The sequence below is a fragment of the Camarhynchus parvulus genome, chromosome 2 (assembly GCF_901933205.1).
Source record: "Camarhynchus parvulus chromosome 2, STF_HiC, whole genome shotgun sequence".
In the NCBI taxonomy this organism is placed as follows: Eukaryota; Metazoa; Chordata; class Aves; order Passeriformes; family Thraupidae; genus Camarhynchus; species Camarhynchus parvulus.
Window position 1 is genome coordinate 11,053,038 of NC_044572.1, and position 25,104 is coordinate 11,078,141.

At 41.2% G+C, this 25,104-nt stretch overlaps 1 protein-coding gene across 1 annotated transcript in view; it reads right to left on the bottom strand.

Annotated features, from left to right (window-relative positions):
- Window positions 1-25,104, bottom strand: part of ADARB2 (adenosine deaminase RNA specific B2 (inactive)) — a 305,668-nt gene that overhangs the window by 87,896 nt on the left and 192,668 nt on the right. The window contains exons 2-3 of the mRNA XM_030944243.1: window positions 20,978-21,064; window positions 12,335-13,239 (exon numbers count right to left, since the gene is read on the bottom strand). Coding sequence (XP_030800103.1) covers window positions 12,335-13,239; window positions 20,978-21,064 — 992 coding nt within the window. The remainder of the gene's footprint in view (window positions 1-12,334; window positions 13,240-20,977; window positions 21,065-25,104) is intronic.

Sequence of the window (25,104 nt, forward strand, 5' to 3'; positions counted from 1 at the left end):
ATTTATCTGAATTGCATTTAATAGAGGCCAGAAGCAGTGAGCTAGGGATATTCAGCTGAAGCAGTTCAGTCAGAGATAGCTCAACTTTTTAGTGTGCTTATTTAAATAGAGAGGCCTGAACTGGAGATTAGCTGTTTATCAGCTGCAGGATGGAATGAGAAACAGCTGCAACATATTTCAGTGTAAGTTTTATTTGCTATAAATCCACAGGTTCAAATTCTGCTCTGGTTTATGCCTGTGGGAATATGGAATAAAGGTATTATCTGCCCACATTGTTTTGTAGCTTCATGCCTATGTATTTCACAGAAAACTTAGTTTATGTTGGTTCAGTTACTCACCATAATCCCCCAACCACAAAAAGGACTTTTAATATTTGCTATGGTAGCAGGTATATGTGCAAAAAATAAGCTCCCAGAATACAGTACATGGCATAGGTAGCAAAACACAGCTCAGATTACCATCAGAGAATTTCCCTATGCTTGCCTTTGCAAGGATTTCACTTCAAGACTGTGCTGTAACTCCAACAGTTTCCTTTCCACACTTGTGGCTTTTGCTTGATTTTCACCAAGGGGCTAAATTCCACCCCTCACTCCACAAAAAGTCCTCAAGAGAGTAATTTCTGTATTATAAGCTTCTATTCCTGGCTCCAGCAAGTGCCCTGATATCTGCAGCTGGGAGCAGCCCTGCTCCTGCACAGTGGATAACACAGCCTGGGAGAAGCAAGTGGCCTGTGCTGATCCCCCTGTTGGCATCTCATGGTTTGAAAGGGAGGAAAAACCCAACTGCTGCTAACCACTATAGTAGGAGTGTTTAGTTTGTTTGGATCAATTTCTGTCAAAGGCACCCTGGAAGCTTTTTTTCTTTTTTTCTTTCTTTCTTTTTTTTTTTTTCCCTCTAGCTTGTCTTTGCAAAGTTTCTTTCTTTCTCTCCCCCTGCTCAGTTCAGCCCCATTGGCTGGTTTATCTGGTGACCTCTTGTTATCAAGGGCTCCCCAACAGATCCCATGGATTTGCACAAGTTGCTCCTGGTCTGCCACAGGGCAGCTTTGCTCAGATATCTGCCAGATTTTAGCTCTGTTACATGGCAAGGATGTTAGTCTGTCTGTAAAGACTATCTAGTTTGCCTTGCTTGATTGATTTTTGTTACATAAAGGAGAATGTAATTTTTTAAACTTTTTTTTTCTTTTGGAGAGGGGAGGGCTTAAAATCTCTCTAAGTTCGCAAATATCCAAGAAGAGATGCAGGCAAAGATATAAACTTAGGCTCCTGCTTATTCATAAGGGGAAAAATTTCAAAATATCTATATCACAGACTAGTAAATTTGAAAGTCATATTACTTCTTTTTTCATGAATCTAGGATTTAAAAGGAAAAACTATGCATTGTAGCTTGTCAGTGTTTTGGGGAATGCTATTAATTTCTTCCCATCAGTGTTCTCCAGAGCATGGTGACAGTAGCAGCTTATCCCTCTTGTACTTTTATGTCTCTCAAAGTCAAAAATATAAAATATGCCAGCTGAAGCTTTTTGCCCTGCAAAAGCAGAGGGCATCTCCTATCAGTAGTATTACGTCTGTGACCAAAAATATCATACATTTAAATTAAAAAAAAAAGGAAGGGAAAAATGACAGTTCATATGGTAGTATTTTGTGGCTTTGTTTGTACATATTTTTTGTTAATTTGAGTAAAATAACTTATTTAATAAAAAAATGAATTTTAAGATGTCTTGCTCTTTTCTCTAGTTAATAGTCAGCACCAGGTGGAAGGGAAATACAGTCCACAGACTCCTCCAGACATGCTGAGATACTTGCCAGAGTAATTGTTGATAGTTTAGGCTATGCCCAAACCATCAGAGAGCCATAAATTATGATCAGCAGGAATTTGCTTCAGCAGTGAAGGTGCATCTTTGAAGAAGTCAGGCACAGAACAGATGGAGATATCTTTGTGTCAACAACTCATGGCCCTGTTCTGGTAATGTCCATGTAAATCCATACAGGAAAAAGTCCTGATTGGATTTAATAGAGCACTGAAGGGAGAACATGCAATGCCACAAAAGGCAGCAAAATATGACAGTGTTTTAATGTGTTGTCACTCCTTGCTGGGAACAGCCAAACCCTTGGGCAGAGTTGCAAGCTCAGTAATCCATAGGATCCACAGGAATCAATGTGCCATGGGTTTTTTAGGTTTTCTTTGGTAAGAGCTGATAACTGCCTTTGGCATCTGTGAAGGTGTTTTCCAGACTGGTGACCCTCATGGGCAATTCCTCTTTTCTCCATGTGATTGTGTTATGAGCTGCTATAAACATTATTATTGGATGCTCTTTTCATGCTGCTTTCCAAGCAGTGCCTGCTAACTTTTGGCTCAGACAACAGTTTTAACAGCTATGTGATATGTTTCTTTTTTTGTGCAAATTGTTGATAGTCAGGCACAAACACTTCAGTGTGTCTCTGATTTGTGTCTGTAGTGTGCACTAATCAGCACAGCTGCCCCTCATTGCTGCCATAACCATGAGCCTTCAAAAAACTTGACTGCTGTCCTACCAACCACTGCTCCCTGCTTTTTTCTAGCTTGCTTTTGTCTGCTCCATGTTGATGGCCACTGGCTTGGTTTGCAGAGGGTTTTCTGCGTAGCTGGGTCAGGATTAAACAAGCATTTCTACTCCTCTCTTGGACACTGCTTCTCTTCAAAGAGCAGGACAACCAAGGCCTAGCAGTATCTTTGTGATGCTGTTCTGAGCTGTTCTCCATAGGATGGTACTCAAGGGTCATTAGGCACTGAGAGTTAGAATTACTTGTGTGTATTTCAAGGAGAGTAGAAGAAAAGAGGGGTCTCATTCAGGAGTAATGAGTTTGTTCTCCAATATCCCTGTGAGGATTATTCCTTAAAAGTACAGGGCAGAGTTGATTTGGATAAGAACTAATTATCAAACAAGAAATGAAGGCAGTGTAGCTGTCTCCACCCTCCCCACCAGACCTTGGGGACACACATTGTTCATTGTGTTTAACCTATTAAAGCAATGACCCACATAAGAGGGAAAGGAGTTGATTATAATTATTTCCGGGAGCATTAGTGCCCAGTTCATAGAAGATGGCCCAAAAATAGGAACTCAATAAGAACAGCACTCAACTGGAACAGAAAACTTAGAGATCACGGGATGCTTAGATTAATTTTCTGAACAAACTAAACTGCATTCATTTTCTTAATTGACTGTGTTTGCTCAGAGAATGTACTCTTTCCACCTTTAGTTTTTAAAGATGAACTGGATAAAGAGAGCAAGAAGAGGCGGCACAAAAGGAATTGCAAATTAGCATGGCTTCAGTAGCATGGGCTCATTTGGATGACATCTCATTGTAGCACTGATTTTAAGGTACCATTGTGTGAATTCAGGTCTGATTATGGGGCTGGTGTCTGCAGCAGACATGATGACAAGTAGGTTAAGAGCAATCATGCTTAGGTATTTTCATATCAATTCCTACCCTGGTTCAGAAGACAAATAGGAAATAACTGCTCGCTTGGAAGTAGACTCTGACTTGTCAATTAGAAAACTAGAAGGCTGAAAAATGAACATGAATTTGTTTAAACAAAATAATATTGCAGCACGAAAGGTAGAGGAGAAAAGTTTAATGGATGCATTAATATTTTATATGTTTTAGAATACAGTCTAAGAAGTTGATGGATATCATGAGACATAGACAATGGTGACGGCTTTCACTGAATAAAATGTGATGAATGGAGATGGATAATTTACCCACTTTTCCAGTGATTACAGGTATTTATCTCCCCTTTCTATTTCTCATAAATTTATAAAAATATTTTATCTTAAAAAAGTTCACATCATGCATCATGCATGTGCAAAAATTAAAAAAATGACACCCTTGCTCTCAAATTTTGCTCCCATTAAAAATCCAAACTCACTTGTAAGATGTTCGTATTAAGAGAGCACTACGTGAACAACAAAGGATTTTACTATCTCAAAGAACTTCAGCCACTTCTCTCTGGTTATATAAATGTCTAAACACATGAATCACATTTTACATCCAGTATAACAAGTCCAAAGTCTGTTCTGTCCATTACTTCTCAGCAGTCCTAAGATTAAGCCCTAAATACTTTCCCCTCACTGAATTTTATGACCTGCATACTATTTTGTGTGTGTGTATGTACATAATCATTTCACATAGCACTATGTGTGGACATTTTAGCTGAGAAAAAGGGGCAGGAGAAATGTTGGTTTTCTCCATGACTACTACACAAATTTACTATTTAAAGGCTAACATTTGAGAGAAAAATAAAATGGATAAAGATGTTCCCTTTTCAGTGGGAGGGAGTGGTCCCTCTGCTGCGTGTGGCACTGGGATTCTCAGCAGCATTTCTGGGAGGCTTTGAGCCACAGCCCCGCCAAGGTGCATAGACATTTTGTGTTATCAGTTTTCCCTTCACAGGACAGTGGATCTGCCTGCCACAGGGCTGGCACAAGGACCACAAGAGGGAGGTAGTCATCGTAAAATAAATGCTATGAGCTTGCCTCTGGTACTCCACATAGAAGGAAAATTCTGCTTGAATAATTAAGGCTTCCTAGATGTGAATACAGATAAAAATAGATAAAGAATGTGTTTTTGGCATGACTTTAACACTCCAGCTCAAACAGAAAAGACTTTTCATGGAAGTCAACCAAAGAAAAATTCACTCTGGGCACTTGTATTACAGCTCTATTTAGTGGAGCAGAATGATCATGGCTGTATTTAGTAGGTAATAATGAAGCATCATAAACAAAGTCAGGATGCAAGTCCAAGATTAAGTGGCAGCTTTAACAAGGTCCAGCTTGCTGGGAGCTTTTTGAAGCGTCCCTAGCTCACTAACAAAGCCAGAAAACAACAGAAGCAACTCTGACAGCTGCGAGAGTGTCTGGTTTAGAAGAAGGTTTTATGTCTGGATGACACCAGACTGGGATTCAGCTTTCATGTACTAACTAGGTCTGCTGGTTGCTGGAGCCCTAATCACTCTGCACAAACTGTCTCACCCTAATGAGTTCCACAAATAATAATTCTTCACAAATCAGATCCACACCATCAGCTTCATGGATAGACAAGGCTGGTTTATTGAGGTAAACAGCACAAGTCAGCAGAATCCAAGCTGGGTCTCATTAGACATGTTTAATATGCAATCTGGAATCTGAAGGGAAGAAATCAAATGCTGTTCCTGTGGATGCATGGATGGTATGAAGTATTTTCAACAACTAAAAAGCTAAAGGAGCACTCAGCAGCCAAGTTAGATGGTTAAATCTGATTCACCCTACTCTGAATGCACTGTAATCACCATGGACCCTTACAGTCTTTATAAGGGAAAATTAGATACTTTTGATTTTCCTTTCTTTTGAGAGGAAGAAAAGGTTTGGATTGCTTGTAAAATTAAATTACATAGAAAAATACCTTTCAGCCTTATAGATTTTCTTCCTTGAAGATATAACAATTATTTTTTCACTTCTGTAAATTAAGATTGGCCATTCATTAACTAATTACCACGATTATTGCAGTTCTTCTAAGTATTATTAATTAGGTGAGTGGTACATTTAGAATGTAACATCTCATTTAGGAGAGTTTTGTTTAGCATACCTAATGCTCTGAAAGCCCTGAGCATGCTCTACATCACATAGGACTTAAAGAGGAGTGCAGGGGAATCTTTTGGGGATTGGAGCTATCTGGCTGGGAGTTACACAGAACAGCAACTCAGGAGCAAAAGAGAGAGGCAGGGAGTGTGGAGATGCATACACCAACTTCTTTCTGCAGCAGAGAACTGCAGGATTATTGGAGCCCAGCTGATGCAAAGTTATGTGTTGTTTGGCAGTGATGATTTTCATGTGCAAACCCCTTAATGTGTCTACATGTATGTGCTGATGCTGTGAGAGCAAGCAACCAGAGTCCTTCCTACCCTGTTAATTTATTTCCTGTAATTCCATGTAGGTAGCCATTCTGCATCTCTGTTTGATCTTGCATGGATTATATACATTAAACCAAAGTAATTTCTTCATCTGAGACTCAAGCTGTAATCTCTCTGGGCAATAAATATCTTTTTTATTGCTCTTGTATGAAAGGTGAGGAGGTGGTCCTTGTTACTCAGCTGTGAGCCTGGAAGTGACTACAATCCAATTAGCAGCCAAGATAATAACAGTATCCAGTAAACTAATGCTGTGCCTCTAAATTGGTTCTTTTGCCATTGTTTTGCTTAAGGAACTCTAATCCTATAAATTTCTTGATTGCCTGTAGCTCTGATTATAAAAGCAACTTTTCCCACCTACAGAGTAAGAAATAGATGGCTGAAAATCAAATGTTATTTGCATTGCAAAGGCATCTCTCTGGTCCCCACCATTTCTCTTTCTAGCATTCTCCTGTCAGGAGCTACACACACACCCCTCTCAGCTATTTATCTTTGTGCAAGAGAAAACAGAGAAGTTTATAAAACTATGTACCTGCTCAGTTAACCAGACAAAGCTCTTCACAGAAACCTGTTGGGACAGCTTCTCAAAGCTCAATGCCCGCTCCATGTGCTGCTGCTCTTCACACTGGAGTCAAATTTATCACTGCCAGCCTCAGTCCTGGCTTAACCATGGCACGGGCGAGAGGCCACAGCTGTCAGGAAGTTGGTGAAGGAGGATATGAGAGAAATAAAGTTAAGGAAGCAGGAACAACTGACACTGCATGAAAATGAACCAGCTTTGCAACACAGGGAAACAGGTTTCTGGAGGGGAGTGGGTGAGAAGTGTGGAGTATGTGGTTGTCCCTGACGTGGTGGTTGTTCTTCCCGTGATGATGTCACTGTCTCACCAAGGCGGCACTGAAGTTAACTGGCAGGAATCCTTGACTTGCTCAAAGCAAAGAGTCACTGCAATGTGGGATTGAGGTTGCTTTAGCCTGCAGATGAAGCTTTTGGTAAATAGGGGATTTAACTGCATCCAAAAGGTTAGCTGTATTTGCCAAAGAGAGAAACTCTGCTTCTTTTTGATGATACACACACAAAACACAATGAGGTTTTGTTAAAATAAATAGACAGCCACTGCTCTGGAGAGGCTGGATGTGAACGAGCAACAGCAGTGTTAAGCCATTTCAAAGCAGAGTGAATGTGATTTTCACACCTATTCTTTTCTAATTTAGGTTCATTTGAAATCCAGGCTCCCCTCTTTTACTAATTTGTTATGACAGTATTAATTAATGGTATTGCTCTACAGCAGTAAGAATGCCATTTAGACTAAGACAGGTTAGAAGGACTACAAGATCAGAAAAAGAACTGCAAGTTGGTCAGATGCTGCTGGGGGCCACCTTGATTTCCTGAACTGAGCACACTCCACTTGGAAAGCCTGGGAGTGTGTGGATGAATTTCTACCAGAGCAGACTCATTAGGGCTGGTTAGGTCAGCTCCCTCTGATGCTGCCTCCCATATTGGAAAAACATGAGCTTCCAAAGTGGGAGAAATAATTGTCAGACTTTCATGAAAGCTAATAATTGAAGAAATTGCATTTTATTTGATGGTGAATATGAGTTCAGACCAACTATGACAGGAAACAAGAAGTAATATTTAGTGACTTATCCAAGGTACAGTGAAGAGTTGTAATTTCCATTCTCCTGATTCTCTTTATGTCTGCCATGAGTTTAGCAGCTTTCCAGGCTCCTTAGCTACTCCAATCAACATTGTGTGCCCAGTCTCTGACCATCAATAGTATTTATCTTGCACTTCAGTGCCTAGCACAGATCAAATATCTGGCTGAAGAAGAACTGGCAGGTTGATGTGCAAATCTTGTGACCATTTCAGGTGGTTCTTGGGTTATCCCAGCTACCTTCTCTTCATCCTATACATGGGCAAGTGCACACGTCTCCCAGTCACTATTGTACCTGTATGAGAGTCACAGAAGTAGATTGATGCACTGCTGATGGCAGTAGAGAAGGCATGATCTCAATTATCTTGGTTTTAGAGTTTGAGATTAAACGTTTTTTCTGGTGTAAATTGTAATGTCTTTGTTTACCTTTTGTGTATAATTTTGCAGTTAGCCCAAGCACAATGTGCAGCAGTGACAGGAAAGAAAGTCAGAGTCACAGCAATATTCTTTTAAGAAAACACTGGTATTGTAAAGTGCTCAGAATTTCATGGTGTGTTTTCAGTCAGTGTTTTCATGGTGAGAGGCAGCTGAAGAATCAAGCTGGATTGCAGATGACCCAGGGAGTTTATCTATTTCTGGCTTTGCTGTTCTTGTAGCCCTTTATTTCACCTGAATCAGAAGAGATCAAGGTGACAGGGTTTTACATCCATGGTGTGCATTTCCTGGTGGTTCAGGAAGTCTCCTGTGTAGACAGCACCTCTCAGGACAAACTGGACAATACAGAATCACAGAGTCACAGAATCATTAAGGTTGGAAAAGATTTCCAAGGTCCTCAAGTCCAATCTTTGACTGACCACCACCATGCCAACTAAACCACATTATTAAGTGCCATGTCCAGTTGTTTCTTGAACACTTCTAGGGTTGGTGACTCTACCACCTCCCTCAGGATCCCATTCCAATGCTTAACCACCCTGTAAGGGAAGGAATTCTTCCTGATGTCCAAGTGGAACCACTCTGGCACAGCTTGAGACCACGTCCTCTTGTCCTGTCACTGGTTGCTTGGGAGAAGAGGCCATACCCCACCTGGCTACACCCTCCTTTGGGTAGTTCCTCTTATTGTGCCTCTCTGGACATTTTACATTGAATCTCCCTTAGTCAGCAGAAAAATGTCTAAGTGTCTGTCTGTCCTCTGGCATGCCTGAGGGCCAGGTTGAGGGACAGCAGGTCCCCTGGGAGCCCTGTGGAGCAAGGCAGAAATGTCAGTGGTTTGGATGCCCAGCTCATAAGGACATCTGATTTGTTTTCAAACTTTTTTGGATGCTGTGAAATCCAAAATTTCAGGACAACTGGACTACGGGTTATATGACTTTTGGCTATTTCCTGTTTCCAGTCAGGCTGTAACACAAAAAGCCAAATTGTGGCCTTCTAATGCCACTGATAACAGCAAGGCAAACAGAAGCAGAGACATGCAAAATTGGAGTGCCCTCTGAAAGGACAAACACAGAGAAAAACACACTTCTGAATTCTACAAAATACTCAAAATATGCTGAAACTCGTACAGCTGATCTTGTTTGCCTGTTCTCACTACCAATGAGCTAGCTGTTTGATATTCTAACAAATACAATGAAGCACATAAAAAGAGTGAATGGTTGCATAGGACAATAGTTGCTCCTTATTCTGTGAAGAAATTAATCCCTCCTAATATTTCAAATTCTGCTCCTAAGCTATGTGGGTTTCAGGGTGCTCTCCTGCTTTTAAACACTTATGGACATAAATCAAGACTTCTAAATAGGAATAGTTTTGAAAATTTGGCTTGAAGCATGTCTCTGAAAATGTGGTTCCCACAAGATCAGGGGGACAAGAAGGAGCTAAAACAACACGTGGAGCAGCTGGCTCTGACCACAGCTATTGAGAGCTGCATTCTCCCCAATACTGTTACACCACTTCAGCTGACCAAAGACCAGATGGGCTGACTGAGGCAGTGAGCAAAGGCAGTCACTCAATGAGGTACTGCATAACACACTGAAAGCAGGAAAAGATGCTTCTAGATTTAATGCTTAAGCTGAAGTCAGTGGAAATAAGTCTGTTGATTTCTGTGGAATTTGAATTATGATTTAGTGAGTAACACAAACTCAGGTTTTGTGTCACAGCTGCTGTATCTGTTTATGAGAGCAGCTTGTAAGGAGGTCAGCAGAAATCAGTGTTAAGGCTTATCTCTCAATTAATGTGCTGAATGCTGGCATTAAAAGTAATATTTTAGTTGGACAATACATAACCACTCAAGAAATAGTGATGGAGAAAGTTCAGTGACACCTTTTCACTGACATTTATACTTCCAGAACAGCGAAGAGAAGAAGATAAGGAGGGCAGCAGTCTACAGAAAGGAGAAAAGGCCAGAGAAAAGGGAACATACACTGGAGAATATGTCACTTAATGAACAGTTGGAGACTGAAGTAAAATGTGATATTCAGGCAGAAGGTGAGTGTGAAGCCAAGAAACCAGGAATATTTCAGAGAACTCAGAACTGAGACAATGATCCTTGTGGTGTAGTTTCAGAACATGACAAACCAGAGGTCAAAAAATACATGGTATTTACCTGCGGGCACACCCAGCAAAGTTCACTGGGGGCAGCAAAGCAACCACCAGAATGCGATTACTTATAGCCAGAATTCATTTGGGTAGGAAACACTAGAGGTATCTCATTTAAAACTGTGTGTACTTTGAAGGAGCACTGGAAAGGTGAAACTGTCACGTTGGCTAAGGTTTCCAAAATGCCTGCAAAGCACTCTGTTAGAAGATCACTGTTATTATTGAACTATGTTATTATCCCACTGGTTCATGGAGTTTGCAGCCTGGAATTAAAAGAAAAGTGGAGGATTACGGTGTATTTTAGAATTTCTCACATTTAACATGTTTTCTTTTCGGAAGCATAGGAAGGAAACTTCTGGGTCACCAACTATAATTCCTGGGTCCTGCAGGCAGTCATGTTACCTAGAGGATTAATCTCCTATCAAACTCCTTGAACATATAATGACCATTTTTACTAATGTTAATGAGAATTGCTACTCATAATTTGCATTTACACACTAGTTAAGGATCTTGAAGTGTTCTTTTATATAATATGCTCATTTTTATTACAGGCATATTGAATTTAAATGACTTGCCTAGGGTCTCACAGCAAGCCAACAGCAGAATGACTCTTAGTGCTCCTAGTGCTTTGCATTAAATCCTGGACATTAACAGCTCCCTTCATAAAGGGAGCTCTGTAGCTGTAGATCACCTCCTGGTGCTGATGAATCAAACCTTTTCTGGCAGTGCAAACAAATCCATAAATTACTTGAACCCATGTAATGCTTCCCAGTGTCTGCAAATCCTGACTTCCTGAGAACTTTGAAAATTGACACAAGTCTGAGTAATTCTAAGATAGCCTTTGGTGTACGATCAACTACAAAATTTCCATGTGCTAAGAATGCACCTCAGATCTGTATTTTCTATGTGAATACAGCAGTAATCTCTACATTTTTTCCAGGAAATTTTCAAAACTTTCAGTATACCTTGGGCTGTTGGAGGCATATGTGAAAACAAAAAAACAAAACAAAAACACCCAAGCCCTGAAATCAAACCAACTAAAAAAAAAACCAAAAAAAACCCCAACAGTAAGGCTATAATAAACAAAATTTCTTAACTTTTCCAGTGGCAGAATTTCTCTGACACAGGCACATTCCTCATCAGTGATGTCTCCTCTGAATAGCATGGTCCTCATCAAAAATTAACTCTAAAAGGAGGAAATGGAGCACCCCTTTATATATGGGCTCCTCTCTGTTAAGAAAGATGCAGTACCACAGAATTACCTGAGTTTTCTGCCTGTGTCAATATTATTGTTGTCTCTAGCAAAGTGAAATGTTGGTATTTCCCCTGATATTTTGCCTTCTCCTCTATGCCTCCTATGGAATGAGCTTCAAATTGTATCCAATGATGTCAGGATACTATTTCAAGCTTTTGCCTATGGGTCTTTGTCCTAGGTTACAATATAAAGATGTATTCTAATTCCACCCTCAAGAGCTGTTGCAACCAGAAGGGGCATTGTTTTTCCTTATCTCCTGTTAATGGGCCCATCAATGTCTTGCTGCATGACTCAGAGATAGCTCCCTCCAGGAACCATTTCTATTTAATGGGCAATCAAGGACCCACCACATGACTCAGAACGATATCAGCCCATTGTGAGATGCTCTGCCCAGGGGGGAGGAGCTGAGCATCACCACCTGGATATAATCTGGGTTATGGGATAGAGCAGTCAGTCTTTCAACTGGATTTCCAGAGGAATGGCTGTCTTTTCCACTGGATCTTCAGAGGAAGACTATACCCTTTCTACAGGATTCCTGCTCCAACAGAACCACATTTGCCACTCCAGGAGGACTGCAGCCACCAATCCAACTGGACTGCTACCAACACCCAGACCAACAGGGTGTCAGGTTGTATTCTGACCTTGTCAGTGGTTTTTCTTTCATATTATTGCATGTATTTTGGCTTTCCTTTTCCCTTTTACTAATAAATTGTATTTCTGACTTGGAGCCTATCACTGGTTTTGCTTTAAAACCAGAACAGTCTTTCTATAGGAAAAGGGTTGTTTCGTGGCACGACACTTGCTGTAACATGAGAAAACCATTGGGTAGACCAACAACAGCTACAGCAATACCAAAGCCACCCACCAGAAGTGTTTCTCCAACATGGTGGCAGCTACCCAGGAGCTCTCACCTGTGGCAAATGGTGACATTTACTCCTGCTGGGAATGTGGCTGGGCAGACGGATGTTAAAGAGGGCCTGCAGGGCCGCCTGTGCCGCCTGCCCCTTGGCCAGCTTCTTGCTGCGTCCTGAACCTTCAAACGTTCTCCCGTCGACTCTCACGGCCATCACAAAGCTCTTGATGTGCTGCTTCTCCACGGTCTCCGAGAGGCAGACGTAGCGCAGGCCGGAGCGCAGCTCGTTGAGCAGCACCACCGGGTTCTTCTCGCTCTCGGCCTTGGCCGCGCGGTGCTTGCCCGGCTTGGCGGGGCCCACCAGGTCCAGCGTGTGGCACAGCAGGCGCCCGCGCCGGTACGCGGTGGAGAGCAGCTCGTTGTTGACGGGGTTGTAGACCGAGAAGTCCTGGCTGTGTGTGGAGGGTTCGAACTCCTTGAACAGAGTGTCTGGGAAGTCGGCCTGGTCGGAAGTGAAGTCCGTGGATGGGCTGATGCAGTTTCCCATGGCGAGGTGGGCCTGGCAGGCGTTGGGGAACTGAACGAATGACTTCAGAGCTAGCTCTGCGGCGCGCATTTTGGCTTTCTTTTTTGTGGGGCCTGTGCCTTCAAATGTAAGTCCATTTACTTCCACAGCAACGGCAAAGACTGGAGCATGCACCGGACCTGTCTGGGACACCATTTTATATTGTAATCCTGGTTTGAGTTCATGTAGCTGAACCAGAGCATTCTTTGGTGTCACTGACCATGAAACTTTCTTCCAGATAAGCTGAAGTTTGCAGAAATGGCCATTATTGCCTTCCTCTAAGGGTCTTTTCCTCTTACTGCTAGTTGTTCCCCCTCTTGCCCTATCAGTAGATGCTATTGGATGATCCTCCAGGTTGCCAATGTTTCGATTTTCCTTTACTTCTGCACTGCTGGTACCTGTCAGTAAAGAAAGGAAACAACAATTGTCATCGTCGTAGCTGACATTATGCCTAGGGTTGTCAGAATAGCCAAAAAGGAAAAAAAAAGAAATAGTTGCTAAGCCCTTTTTAGGAGTTTTCCCTAAATATCTGTATAATGGTTGGTTTATTATTCCTAGCACAGTTTTTTCGCATGTTCTGAATGTTTACTTGTCCCTAAAGGTCTGCTTCTATTAGTCATTAGCCTTCTGTTTTAAGAAAAGATTACATCATTCAAAGATGAAGCATAATGGATGCCATGTGACTTAAATGAACGGCTTGATAATTGCTAGTAAAATGTAAATAGTTTGCAAAATTCCCTTAGGATGACAATTGCTCTATAATCCATGTGGGTGAATGCTTATGAACATATTATTAGAAATCAGAAATGATTCACAAACAGAAAAATTGGGCAATGCATTGAATGATCTATTTGCAATGAATACATTGACTGCCTCTGCTCACACCATAGCCTCTTGCATTGTCAACCTAATGAATCCAGACTAGGAAATGATCTGACAGACCTTCATAGCATTTGAAACAATTATTTGGTCTGGACTCAAGTCCCAGTTTAGTAAGTGAGTGCCTTTCTGTCAAACTCAATTGCAGATACACTTAGTTTCAGCAACAACTGCATCAGCAACAACTAATATTGCAAAAGTTGTAGATAAATCCCAATGAGACCAGGAGAAGCCAGAACATCATGATGGGAGCAATTACTGATGTAAAGGATGATCCGTGCCAAAGAAAAGCAACAGGAGAGAGAGAGTGACTGCCCGGAGTGCCAGGAAGGGAATGAAATGCCAGTGGGGTGCTGTGGAGGGGGAAGCACCCTGTTATTGAATGAACAATGAACCAATGAATCCCCCCTGCCCTGGACCATGCCTGTGCAATGTGCTGCAAGGCAGTGAGTGCTCTGTGCCATAGCAGAGGCATGGCTAAGCATGGAGAGTCATCCCACTGATGTCCTGAATGAGACAGGACATGTGCTGCTGGCTAAATAACCATCTTATAAAATTTCTGTAATTTCTGGTGAGTTTGTTTAAATGTCTTGCATCTCTGACACATCCTCCAGTCCTCCTGTGCATTCCTTGGGGCAGAGATAAATGGAGGAAGTAAGTATGGGTGTAACCAGCCTTACAAGGCAACCCATGTCAGGAGTGATGCACCTGATCCCTTTCCAAGCAGAGCACTGTGCAGCTGCCTGCTTTACTCCAGACACTGCTGGGCATGGAGCCTTTCCCAGGTTTGGTTTGTTATTGTCAGACACTATCATGCCACTTGCACAGGCTGTGTCAGTTCCATGGAGAGAAGGTCCCTGTGTTCCTTAGGGGACAGAGAATGGTCCTCCCACTTTCTGTAGGGTCATGTCCACGTTTGGTTTTCTCCCTACTCTGATAATCTAAGCTGGTAAGGATGTAAGGGGTGAGCTGCTGGGTAAGCTTTGAGAAACTCCTGCTGGAGCACTGTGTCTGTGCTGCATCCCAGTGTTAGGCTGGGCCAACAGATGCACAGGAACCTGTGGAGATCATGTGGAACCAGCCATCATGATTAAAAACTTCTTTTATATCCTGAAATGTTACACTTGTATTTAATATCAAAAGACTTTTCCCCATCAGAGCACTAAGTCTGCACTCATGCAAGTTGTCCCACCGAAAGAGGGCCACTGCTTAGACAGGAGTAATGATCATGGCACAAATGCCATGTGTGGGGACCATTTGCAGAACTGAGTCTTTAGGCTCCCTCTCCTGAAAACCCTGCAGCACACACTGAGCTTCCAGCCTGGGTCTATGTCTCACCAGAGTTATCACCAAAGAGCTCTCTTCTGCAGTGCATTGGTGAGGGAGAACATGACAAATTAAGGTCTTAGTGACTAGTTAATTTTTACTTTCTGAAGCTAAGGGGACAGAATGAAGACAAGTGAGGAAGGAAAGAAAAGCAAAAGACCTACATAACAGAAAAAAAAGTTTCATCATATGGTATTCAGCTGTATGAAATATGATATCTTTAAACCAACCTCTCTGGAAATAAGACATTTAAAAGATGATGATAACTAAGGTACAAGGATAATGTGCTGTTTTCTCATTGAGTTCACAACTCTATTTATAGAGACTGCTCTGAAGAGAAAGGGAATATCAGCTTTAACTTCCTCTATCCAACTTGGCAGTGTCTCTGGCCATTTTCTGTCATGACCCTTTCTCATGTTTTCATCCCACTCAGAAGATATCTCTTTAGTTGTGTGTATTTTTTAATGTAAAGGCAAAATATTTTGACTCAGACATATTTTTTTAGCAGGAAACAGGTTTGGTTCTGTATTTCACACCTCCTCTCTCATCTTAACCTAATAGGTTTTTACAGAGCCAATTATGGTACATAATGATACTGTAGTCAAGAAGCATGAAAAGAAAGATAGCTCCTGCTTCACACAATATTCAGCTTTCAAAAGAATTTGTATTGATTATGCACCACTGAATAGGAAAACTCAAGAGGTTATTTGTGTTTATCATTCATATTGTCTTATTCCATCTGTTTTTTCTTTCATGGTCAGAGAACTGTGGATTTGTGAGCATGAATGTGCGACCTTAACATCTTACCTTAGCCACCCTCAATAAAACAAAGGTCAACTAAAACCACAAAATAAACATCACTTAAACTGTGTCTATAAAACTGTCTAGTCCATGTTTTGGCCATCAGAGAGTTTGCCTTGATGAAGTCCAAAAACATGCAGAGATGCAAGTGTAAAACTTTCAGAGATCAAGCACAAAGGATGTGTGGACAAAGTTGGGCATGCACGATGATGACATGCCTGTGTTTATGGTGTGTTTTAGCCTTGTCACAATGAAGAAAATCTGTGCAAGTATCCTTACAGCAAACCAGATTTTAGAGCACCTGGTCCAGGAAACAGCTCAGTTCTGCCCAGATCTCAGTAGGAGCTGCAGCAGCCAAGAGTCATCATGGCCTGTAAAGCAGAGGCAGCCTAAGCTCAGTGAGTGCCTCAGAAAGTCTGTGAGCCTGATGGACTTGTGTGATCCCTGGCAGCTGCCAGGAAATGTGAAATTACTTTATACTTTCAGGTATCTTTGAAATAGGAAGTCTTTGAAATGTGTCTTTTATGAGACCTCTGTGTAGCAGACATAAGATTACCTCTCTAATGGTGGCACATGTACTTCTATTGTGAAAATCAGACAAAGCAGGCAAATGACACCAAACTACACAAGATAAATACTGTAAGCAGCTGTAATAGAACAATCACAAGCAATTTTAGAAATGAAGAGCACTAAAAGGAAAGGGGTAAGTCAGAGGATACACACAGGGAAAATGCAAAACTGTGGTCATTTTCAGTCTTGTTATTTCTCATAATGTCTTTGTTCTTGACTGTCCCAAATATATTCTTTACATTTGGGAAAGAAAAAGATAATAAATTATGGCTCTCCCATGATGAAAGGTTGGAGAATAATAACACTGAAAGGGGATGGAGTTAAAAAAATGGAGGAAGGAAAATATAGTTTTTTGGCAATAGTTTCTAATTTATTTAGTAAGATTTCTAAAAAAGTCCTGCAGCTTTGCACTGTAATATCTCCCCAGGTAACTTGATTAATTGATTTTTGCAGTTTCACAGGCAACAGGAGACATTGTGATCTTGTATTTGCTTCAGTAATTGAATGGGAGAAAGGAAAGCAGCTAGTGAAATACATTTATTTATGCACTACTCCTCAATATTCTGACTGCTCTTTCATGTTTTTCTCCTTTTGGTCATTATGCACAGTAGAGTTAACCTAGAGAGTTTGCATCATCAAGAGCATTTCAGAACTATAATGCATCACTAATAATGACACTGCCTATGTCTCTGGGTCTTAAGGGCTCTGCAGAACTAACCATCCGATCCTCCACGCTACATTTGAAGAGATAATATTGTTCCTGTTGAAGGTTATTCTGCTGCCAAGCCAACTTCTAGGGAGGATGGGGAAGGAGAGGTGGTAGGTGGCATCTTCATTTTTGCTGGCATCTTTACTATTGAATCACAATGGACACTACATTATTGAAAAGCTGTGATATTAAAAGTAAGAATTTGCAATATCTGTATTACAGCCAACTCCTGATTCAACTGATACCTCTGAGACAGGCAGTTACTGTCTCTAGAAATGTTTAGTAAACATGGATTGCTTATGTAGAGTACATTTTTGCTGTTCATCTATATCACATTGACTGCAGGTGTTAGAAGGATTGACTTCCATAACTCCTGGAATACTTGAAAGCAAAAAATCTTGAATCAGGAGCAGCAGGTATGAACTCGGGAGCCAGAGCCATGGTACCCCTGTCCAAGGCCAGCTCTGACATCAAATGCAATGTAGGACAGTCTCTTGCAAGCAAGATGACATTTTCATACATTAACTGATTCCCCAACCAAGAATTGGGAATGTTTCTGCTGGGATTTTTAGGTTGATATTCTTGACCTTGGAATGATAAACTTGAAGCTAACAAGGGAAATCACTCTTTTCTCTCTCACATGAAAACACACTTAGGCATTTTTAAATCTTCATGTAAAAAGTCTAGGTAAGCCACGATTTCTCTGTTGCTGGTGAACACTCCCTGGAAGCTCATAGGGTTCAGGTGGTTAAAATCAGTGTCATTAGAGTTTGTTGGTGTGTAACACCTCACTGCAGAGAGAAGCATTACCAGTGAAAAAAGTACAGGGCTTTGCTTAAAGGGAAGATGAAAAGTTTGTGAAAGGTGACTGCCATTGTCTTTAGCTATTTCAGAATGAACATACTCTACTTTGCCCACCTATCTGAAAGAACTGTGAACAGATCTTACCAATGAGGGAAATTATTCAAATTTTCTAATCACCTGACTTAGACTGATACTCACATTCTGGCGCTCTCTGCCCAAGTTAGCAAAGAATGGCATGTACCAGAAACTGTGGGCAGCCCATGGCAGAGACAGACCTGAGGACATACCTTCCTGAATCAGAGCCAGAACATTTTAGGCCCTGGAGAAATCCCAATGATAGCAATAGACACAGTTTTCAAAACAAAAATAAGGAAATAGTTTTGGTGAGGGATTGCTTGGAGCTCTGCCTCCTGAAATAGGGATATTCACTTTTTCTTAGAGACAGGGTTGTGTGTGTCTCACAGTGTGAGGCTGTATCTCACACTGTGGACACAAAAGCTCTGGGGCCTCATGCTGTCTGAAGAGGAATTTGACCAACATGCCCATAACTGAACATCCTCAGTACATTGAATCTGAGTCTGGAATGTGTCCTTCAAGACTGCTGCAGTGGTTGAAATTAGTGTTGGGACCATCTGCAGACCCTGGGGAGGTGTGTGCTGCCCTGGGCCTGTGCCTGTGGCAGCACTCCATAATGAGATCCCCAGGAATCATGTGCTCCTGCTAGAGGTGCAACCTGGATTCAGAATTACCTGTGGCTGGTGATAATCTGCCTTGATCCCATAGCAGAGTGGGGATGGCACATTCAAAGATCAGGGACAGGCATAGGCTTGTAACATCATGAAAGGCAGACAGGTTTAAGCAGTGAACAGGGAATGATTATTCACTGTTTCATGCAATCCAGCACTAGAGACAGCAGGCTTGAAGCAATAAAAGGGTGCACTTTTGACAGCAATCTACATCACTCCTTGTTCTTGGCTGTTGTTGAGATCAGAAGTATCAGTGGGCTCTGGAGAGGACAAGACAGTTCTGTTGATGCCTAAGAAATATGATGATTCAGGTGCAAGCTCTAGCAGAGTAAATTTTTTGCTAGGGGATAGAAGGATATACCAAGGGGAAGATCCCCATTTAAATGTCCTTTTTCTCAAAGCATCATTTACAGGTGCTAAAGACCATGTACAGAGCTAGGCTTCCTATTTCTAATCGTCTGTGATATTTCTTACATTCTTAGGTACAACTGCCTTCTGGGGATGAACAGGGTGGTCCTTTCCTTGCATGTTCAAGATCAGACCTTCATCAGAGACAGATGATTACTTTACCCACAATTCCATTCCAAAGGTGCATTGTGCTTTTGATAGGTTTTTCTAGTATTAGTTCATTGATCATAAACCACAAAAATCATGTCTGTATGCTAATAATCACCTGTTGAAAATGCAGGTGTAGTTAAACTGCATGGCTCCCTTTGTAAAGAAGGCCTAAGGGAATGTGAAACAGGATTTGTATCCATTTCAGCTGGTGGAACTCTGCCCATTGATACAGCACAGTCGGGGAAGCAGTGCTCCCACAGGATGATCAGTGAGCAGAAAACTACAGGGATAAGCAACCCACTTTTCTACCTTGCCAGCATTCTCCTGGGCTCCTGTTAAATTGTTAACACTGGAGAAGATTTTTCCACTTGCTCAGAGCAAATATCTGAAGCTCTTTAAAATATGGAATTACTCCAGAGGTACATGTGTGCTATAGGCTTTAGTGGGATTTAGGCCACTATACTGCAAGTGAACACAGAAATATGGATGAATTTAAATTAATTCATATTTTAAAAAAATATTTAAAGATTCGAATAGTAACACCTAAAACATTTTCTGTGTACCAAGAAATAAATAGCTGCCTTTTCACTGGAGCATATGTTTGACCAAAGGGAGAACTGGGTAGGATGACCCTGAGAACAGCGACATTTGCTGTTTCTCTTTCAGAAAACGTAGCTTACCCTGTCCATGTGAGCTGTTTTACAGCCCACGCCGGCAAGAAGCTGTCTTGGTGTTACAGTAGCAATAAGAAAATGGTGTTACAGTGTTTGGCTTGCACAAACTTCCTACATTACCTAAAAATAACTAAGTAGCACATTTGGGGACTATTACGCAGGAGGTGCCTGCACAAGCTCATCGTGTGCATAATATGTTTCCTCTGTGTGTGTGTATACTTCTCACATGTCTTCCTGAAAATACAGCCTTCCTGGGAGCCATTCTGAAGGATTTTCAGGATTTTTTTTGCCTTTGCTAAGATCTGCAATTGCCTGCCTTCGCTGTGCAGCAGAATAGTGTGATGCCCATGTGATGCTCAGCAGCAGAAAATAACAGGCTGTGCTTCTTCACTCCTCCAGCAGCTCTTCCCCTTGGTGGTGCACCATGACCAAACCAAGGCAGATCAGCAACAACAAGGGAAGATCACCAAATTCCTCCCACTCAGTGGCTCTAATAGGGCAACGTGTCAGCATGTGTCTGGCTGGGAAAGAAACCAATCTGGTAGGTGATACTAAAACATTGCTCATTTGGTTCAGAAAGCTTCCCTCCTGTTTTTTTTTAAAGATTCAAGTTGTGTTACAATAATCAGGCAGGATAACACACAATGATTGCTTCTAGGTGACAAATGGAAGGGCTTACTGAGGGTTATTAATTCCTAACTGTCACTGTCAGACTTCCTGGTGTTTGGAAAACTTCTCAACTTCAAACCCCACAGGACTTTCCTCCAGCTGTACTGTCATGGGCTCAGACAATTGGTTGAGGTGTAAGGGCCCAAGAGAATGCTAATTATCCAAGAGTGGTTAATTTTTAGGTTATAACTAGTTTATTTAAGCCTGGTTAATAAATTCTCAATTTGATGGTTCTGTGCAGGGCCAGGAACTGGACTTGATGATCCTCATGGGTTCTTCCAGCTTTCTTCTGTGATTTCACACAAGGACTTGCCAATAGTTGCAAAACCATCTCCTTTCCACAATTGCTTTTTTATTTATGAACTTTATTGTTCATCTATAGAGAAAAGAGACTGCTTACTTAAATTGTCTTCATCCTCCATGGTGGTTGGGCCAGGACTCAGGTACTTGAAGGGTGCTATGAAGGTTGACAGTATGCTGAGTTTTTCTAGAAGAAAACAGAAGAAAAGATACACATAAAATAGGTACTCAGTCAATGCATTCACATCTACTTCACACTTCTTCTCATGGCAAAACATCTTGGCAAGTCTGTTTGGTTTTAGGACCTGAAGGAATGGCCTGAAGTTGTGCCAGTGAAGGTTTAGGTTGGATATTAGAAAAAAGTTCTTCCCCCAGAGGGTATCTGGGCACTGACCCAAGGCAGTGGTCACAGCACCAGCCAGACAGAGTTCCAGAGGTGTTTGGACAGTGCTTTCAGGCACTTGATGTGACTCTTGGGGATGGTGCTGTGCAGGCCTGGGGGTTGGACTCGATGAGCCTTGTGGATCCCTTCCAGCTCAGCACATTCTGTGATTCTGTGACTCCACAGTACCACCACAGTTTACTGAACCTCGATGCATTTATTACAGCTGGCACATGCAAACACCAAACACATATTCCCCCTGGTTTCTGACCCCATGTAGTGATTCTTGACTGTGCTTCCCAGCAGCGGTGCCCAAGCACTGCAGAGTAGGGGATGCTTGAACTGGTCCATCTGGGAATGGGGGAGGCAGTCAGCCCTGGGAGAAGGGACATGAGCACTGCTCTAATGGATGAGATCATCTACTTCACTTCTTTCCTCTCCCCAGTGGGGGCTGAACCAGAATTCTTAAGAGAAAACTCAGTGATGGATGGCACAAAAGACTACCACGGCTCGTAATTCTACCAGTTTTTTACGTGATTTTTGGAAAACTCTTATGGTGTGCCCAGAAAGCTATTGTTTACTCAATAAGAACACTATTTGAAATCCCTCTTGTGTGTTCATATTAAGTGCTTTTAACTGCAGTTTCTGTTTATCCTGCAGATGGTGTATGGCAGAGACATTTACTTCCAATGCCATGATCAGACTCTGCATTAGAGGCCAGGGCAGATTCAGCAAAATGAAAACTCATACTGACTTATACTAGGTTAATATTTGGCTCAGGACTTATTTATAGGGAAAAGCTGAAGTTAACACAAACAGTAGAAACACATATATATTTAAGTGTTTTATTTCCTTTGATAACTAGTTTATTTAGCTGAACATTTATTTTTTTTAGGCTGAATTCCTTCTGACATGCTATGGAGACTTTATTAAGGACCAACAATAGCAGAGTGTCTACTTGACAGAAGAAACAGAAACACACCTAACAAAGGTGATCCACAGCTTTGAAGAACTTTGTTGCTATCCTCTGTTTAGAAAGCCTCAGCTTCGGCTGAGGAAATAGGCAGCTGAGGCTCACCTATTTCCTCAGTGAAAATGCTCTGCATCCTGCACATTGTGAACAATGTTGGCCTTTCATCCTGTGGCAGCAGCATCCAAATCAGACCAAGAATGTATTCATTCAAGTGACACAAGAAAAAAAAATTCCATGGAAAATTTCTTTATCATTGACAAAATATTTCTCTGAATTTCCTCAAACTACCTGTCTGTTAAAGTGCCACTGGTCTAGAAGGTATTCCAGCTGAAGAGCTCTTTAAACTTTTTCAGCAGGCCATCAGTTAGCTTTTTGGCCAGGTTCTTCCTACATTTGCAAACAATCCTTGTTTTTGTTAAAGACTGTTATCAGAACTCATCAAAAATGACTGCAGATATTTGCCCTTGCCTGGGTAACATTACAGCTCAACTCTGTTATGGGAATTCACTGTAAAAGCTGACTTCTCTTTGTTAAGTAAATACAATAAGCAGAATAAAAGATTGCCTGAAGAAAACCTTTTTCCGTCCAGAAACCTTTCAGCCCAGACTAATATATAATTAGAGCACAAATTAGCCTCCTTCAATTGCAATTTCATTATGGGATTGCAGTGATGTCAGGACCAAAAGAATGAAGCTATTTATGAATGCTATAGCCAGAAGATTTTTCTAAGTGAATTCTTTGACACTTTTTTTGCTAAGGCATTGCTCACTGAGAAATGTAGTGTCTCTGTACGACGCCTCACTGTGTGTGAGACTTTGGGTTGTGATCCTGATAAAGGCTGGTATTCACTCCTGACTTCCTCAGCTGGCTCCTTTGATTGAAGTGAAAAGAGCGTAGGCTTTTGGGACTGAATCCAAAGGCTGCATTTGGTAAGGGAAATGCTTCAGATGATAGACACAGGATCAGGGCAGCCCTTGGCTGTAGTACCAGCAGTGACTGTTGTGTCTGGGTACTGAGATCCTATAGTGTGTGTACTGCACCTGTGCCTGACTGCTGACAGCTGTCAGACCTTCAGGATTAACCCTCAGGACACTGATGTCACACACAAACCTAAATCTTTGCTGAGAAAATATTCTCACTTCTCATAGGGAGTTAACCCATTAACCAAGCACTATGGAAGTGCTTTCTTGCTGCAGTGGCTAATGCTTACTCCTGCCACCAATCAAAATTCAAATCCATTTAGTTTTATACTAGGTAAAGGGATATTTTATTATTTAATTTTGTGTAATTGATAGGTGAAATTTACAATGTGGATTTAAAATTCATCAGTTTAATTTTTATTTTGTCTTAAGGGACCCTTCAAGCATCTTAAGCTTTTGTTGGTACTGTTTTCCACTTGTCCCCAAAGCCCTTGCTGGTGACTTCACTTTGTGTGGCAGGGAAACAGGATGTGAAATTTGCAGCATGCTTAGAGCAGCAATGGATGGGATTGTGTCAACCAAACACAGACAGGATATACTTCTATCAATACCAGTGATAAAGATTATAATTCAATATGTCAATCCATTGGCTAAGCAAGGGAACATTTAGTGTGTGTCTAAATGGGAGGAGGAGGAGGATGGCAGGGTTTTGAGCAAGCTCTGTAGAAAGAGAAAAGCTGTAGAATACACACTGACTGCACAGATGAATCATTGACCCAGAGAAGGAGGAAAAGATAAATGACAGAATAATTATTGAAGGTGTTTACAGGGAAATAGTCAGGTTAGGTTTAAAATTATTGGTATTATTGTGCACTTCCATCTTTTGCACATTATTGCCTGCTGCTGTACAGGTCATGAAGCCCTTCAGCTTTATTACCAATGGTGAAATTCAGTGTTAATTGTCAGGATTAGGAGACTTGTATATTCATACTTTATGGTCCCTGTGTAGGTTAATGCCCATCATAATTAGCCTTGTTTCCAGCAATTTGATGAAATCTTATGAATAAGAATAAAGGACGAGGTTGGATTTGAAAAAATCATAGAGAAAAATACCATGAAACCCTCCTTCTCTCAGTCTCTTTTCCTTCCATGACTTTGCTCTTTTTTTTTTTCCTTCCTCCCCCCACAAAAGAAGCAATAACAGGTAGCCCAAAACTAGAGCAGCTATTTTTACTTTATAATTGTAAATGCTCTCTGTATTGTCTGAGGAAGTTATTTTTCAAGGTTAGGAGAGAGGGTTTAAGCAGAAAAAAAAAAGACATTTCAAAAACTCTTTTATACAGAAATGCAGACTATATAACCCTACATTTATGCGAAGTAATACATGAAGGTATTATTGCTGGCATTAGAGTTGTACCCAAAGTCTCTGATGCCATGAAGAAGAGGTTTCATAAGGGCCTACATGGACACAAGGAAAGCTTTATTTACAATGGAAATTGAGACACAAAGAGCAGGTATAGTAGAATTTGTCTCTAGCTGCCCTGGAACACTATTGCAATGTGATAGCATCATATTTTGTAGTGCATTCACTATAAAAACAGTCTTCCAAGTAGAAATCTGGTCCAGTATTGTGAGCACAAAAAACATAATTTCTTCTGAAGAGAAGCCTATTACAGGAAGGAAACCTCAATCTTCTGTTTTGGGATGGAAAGGATTTCAGTTCACTCTTCCAAGGATATATTTTCTAGCAACAGTACACAGTTAACATAGAATCATGAACAGTGTTTTTACAGTACCCATAAAATTGTTAAAATTAAAGAAAACATGGGACAAGATATGTGTTGAATGAAATACAGAAAATGCTTTAGTACAAATGATTCAGCAAAGCCTGGCAATAAGGCAGGCAAGTTTCTATTAAAACCTGCTTTTTTTGTGAAGTTGCTCTTGCCCTG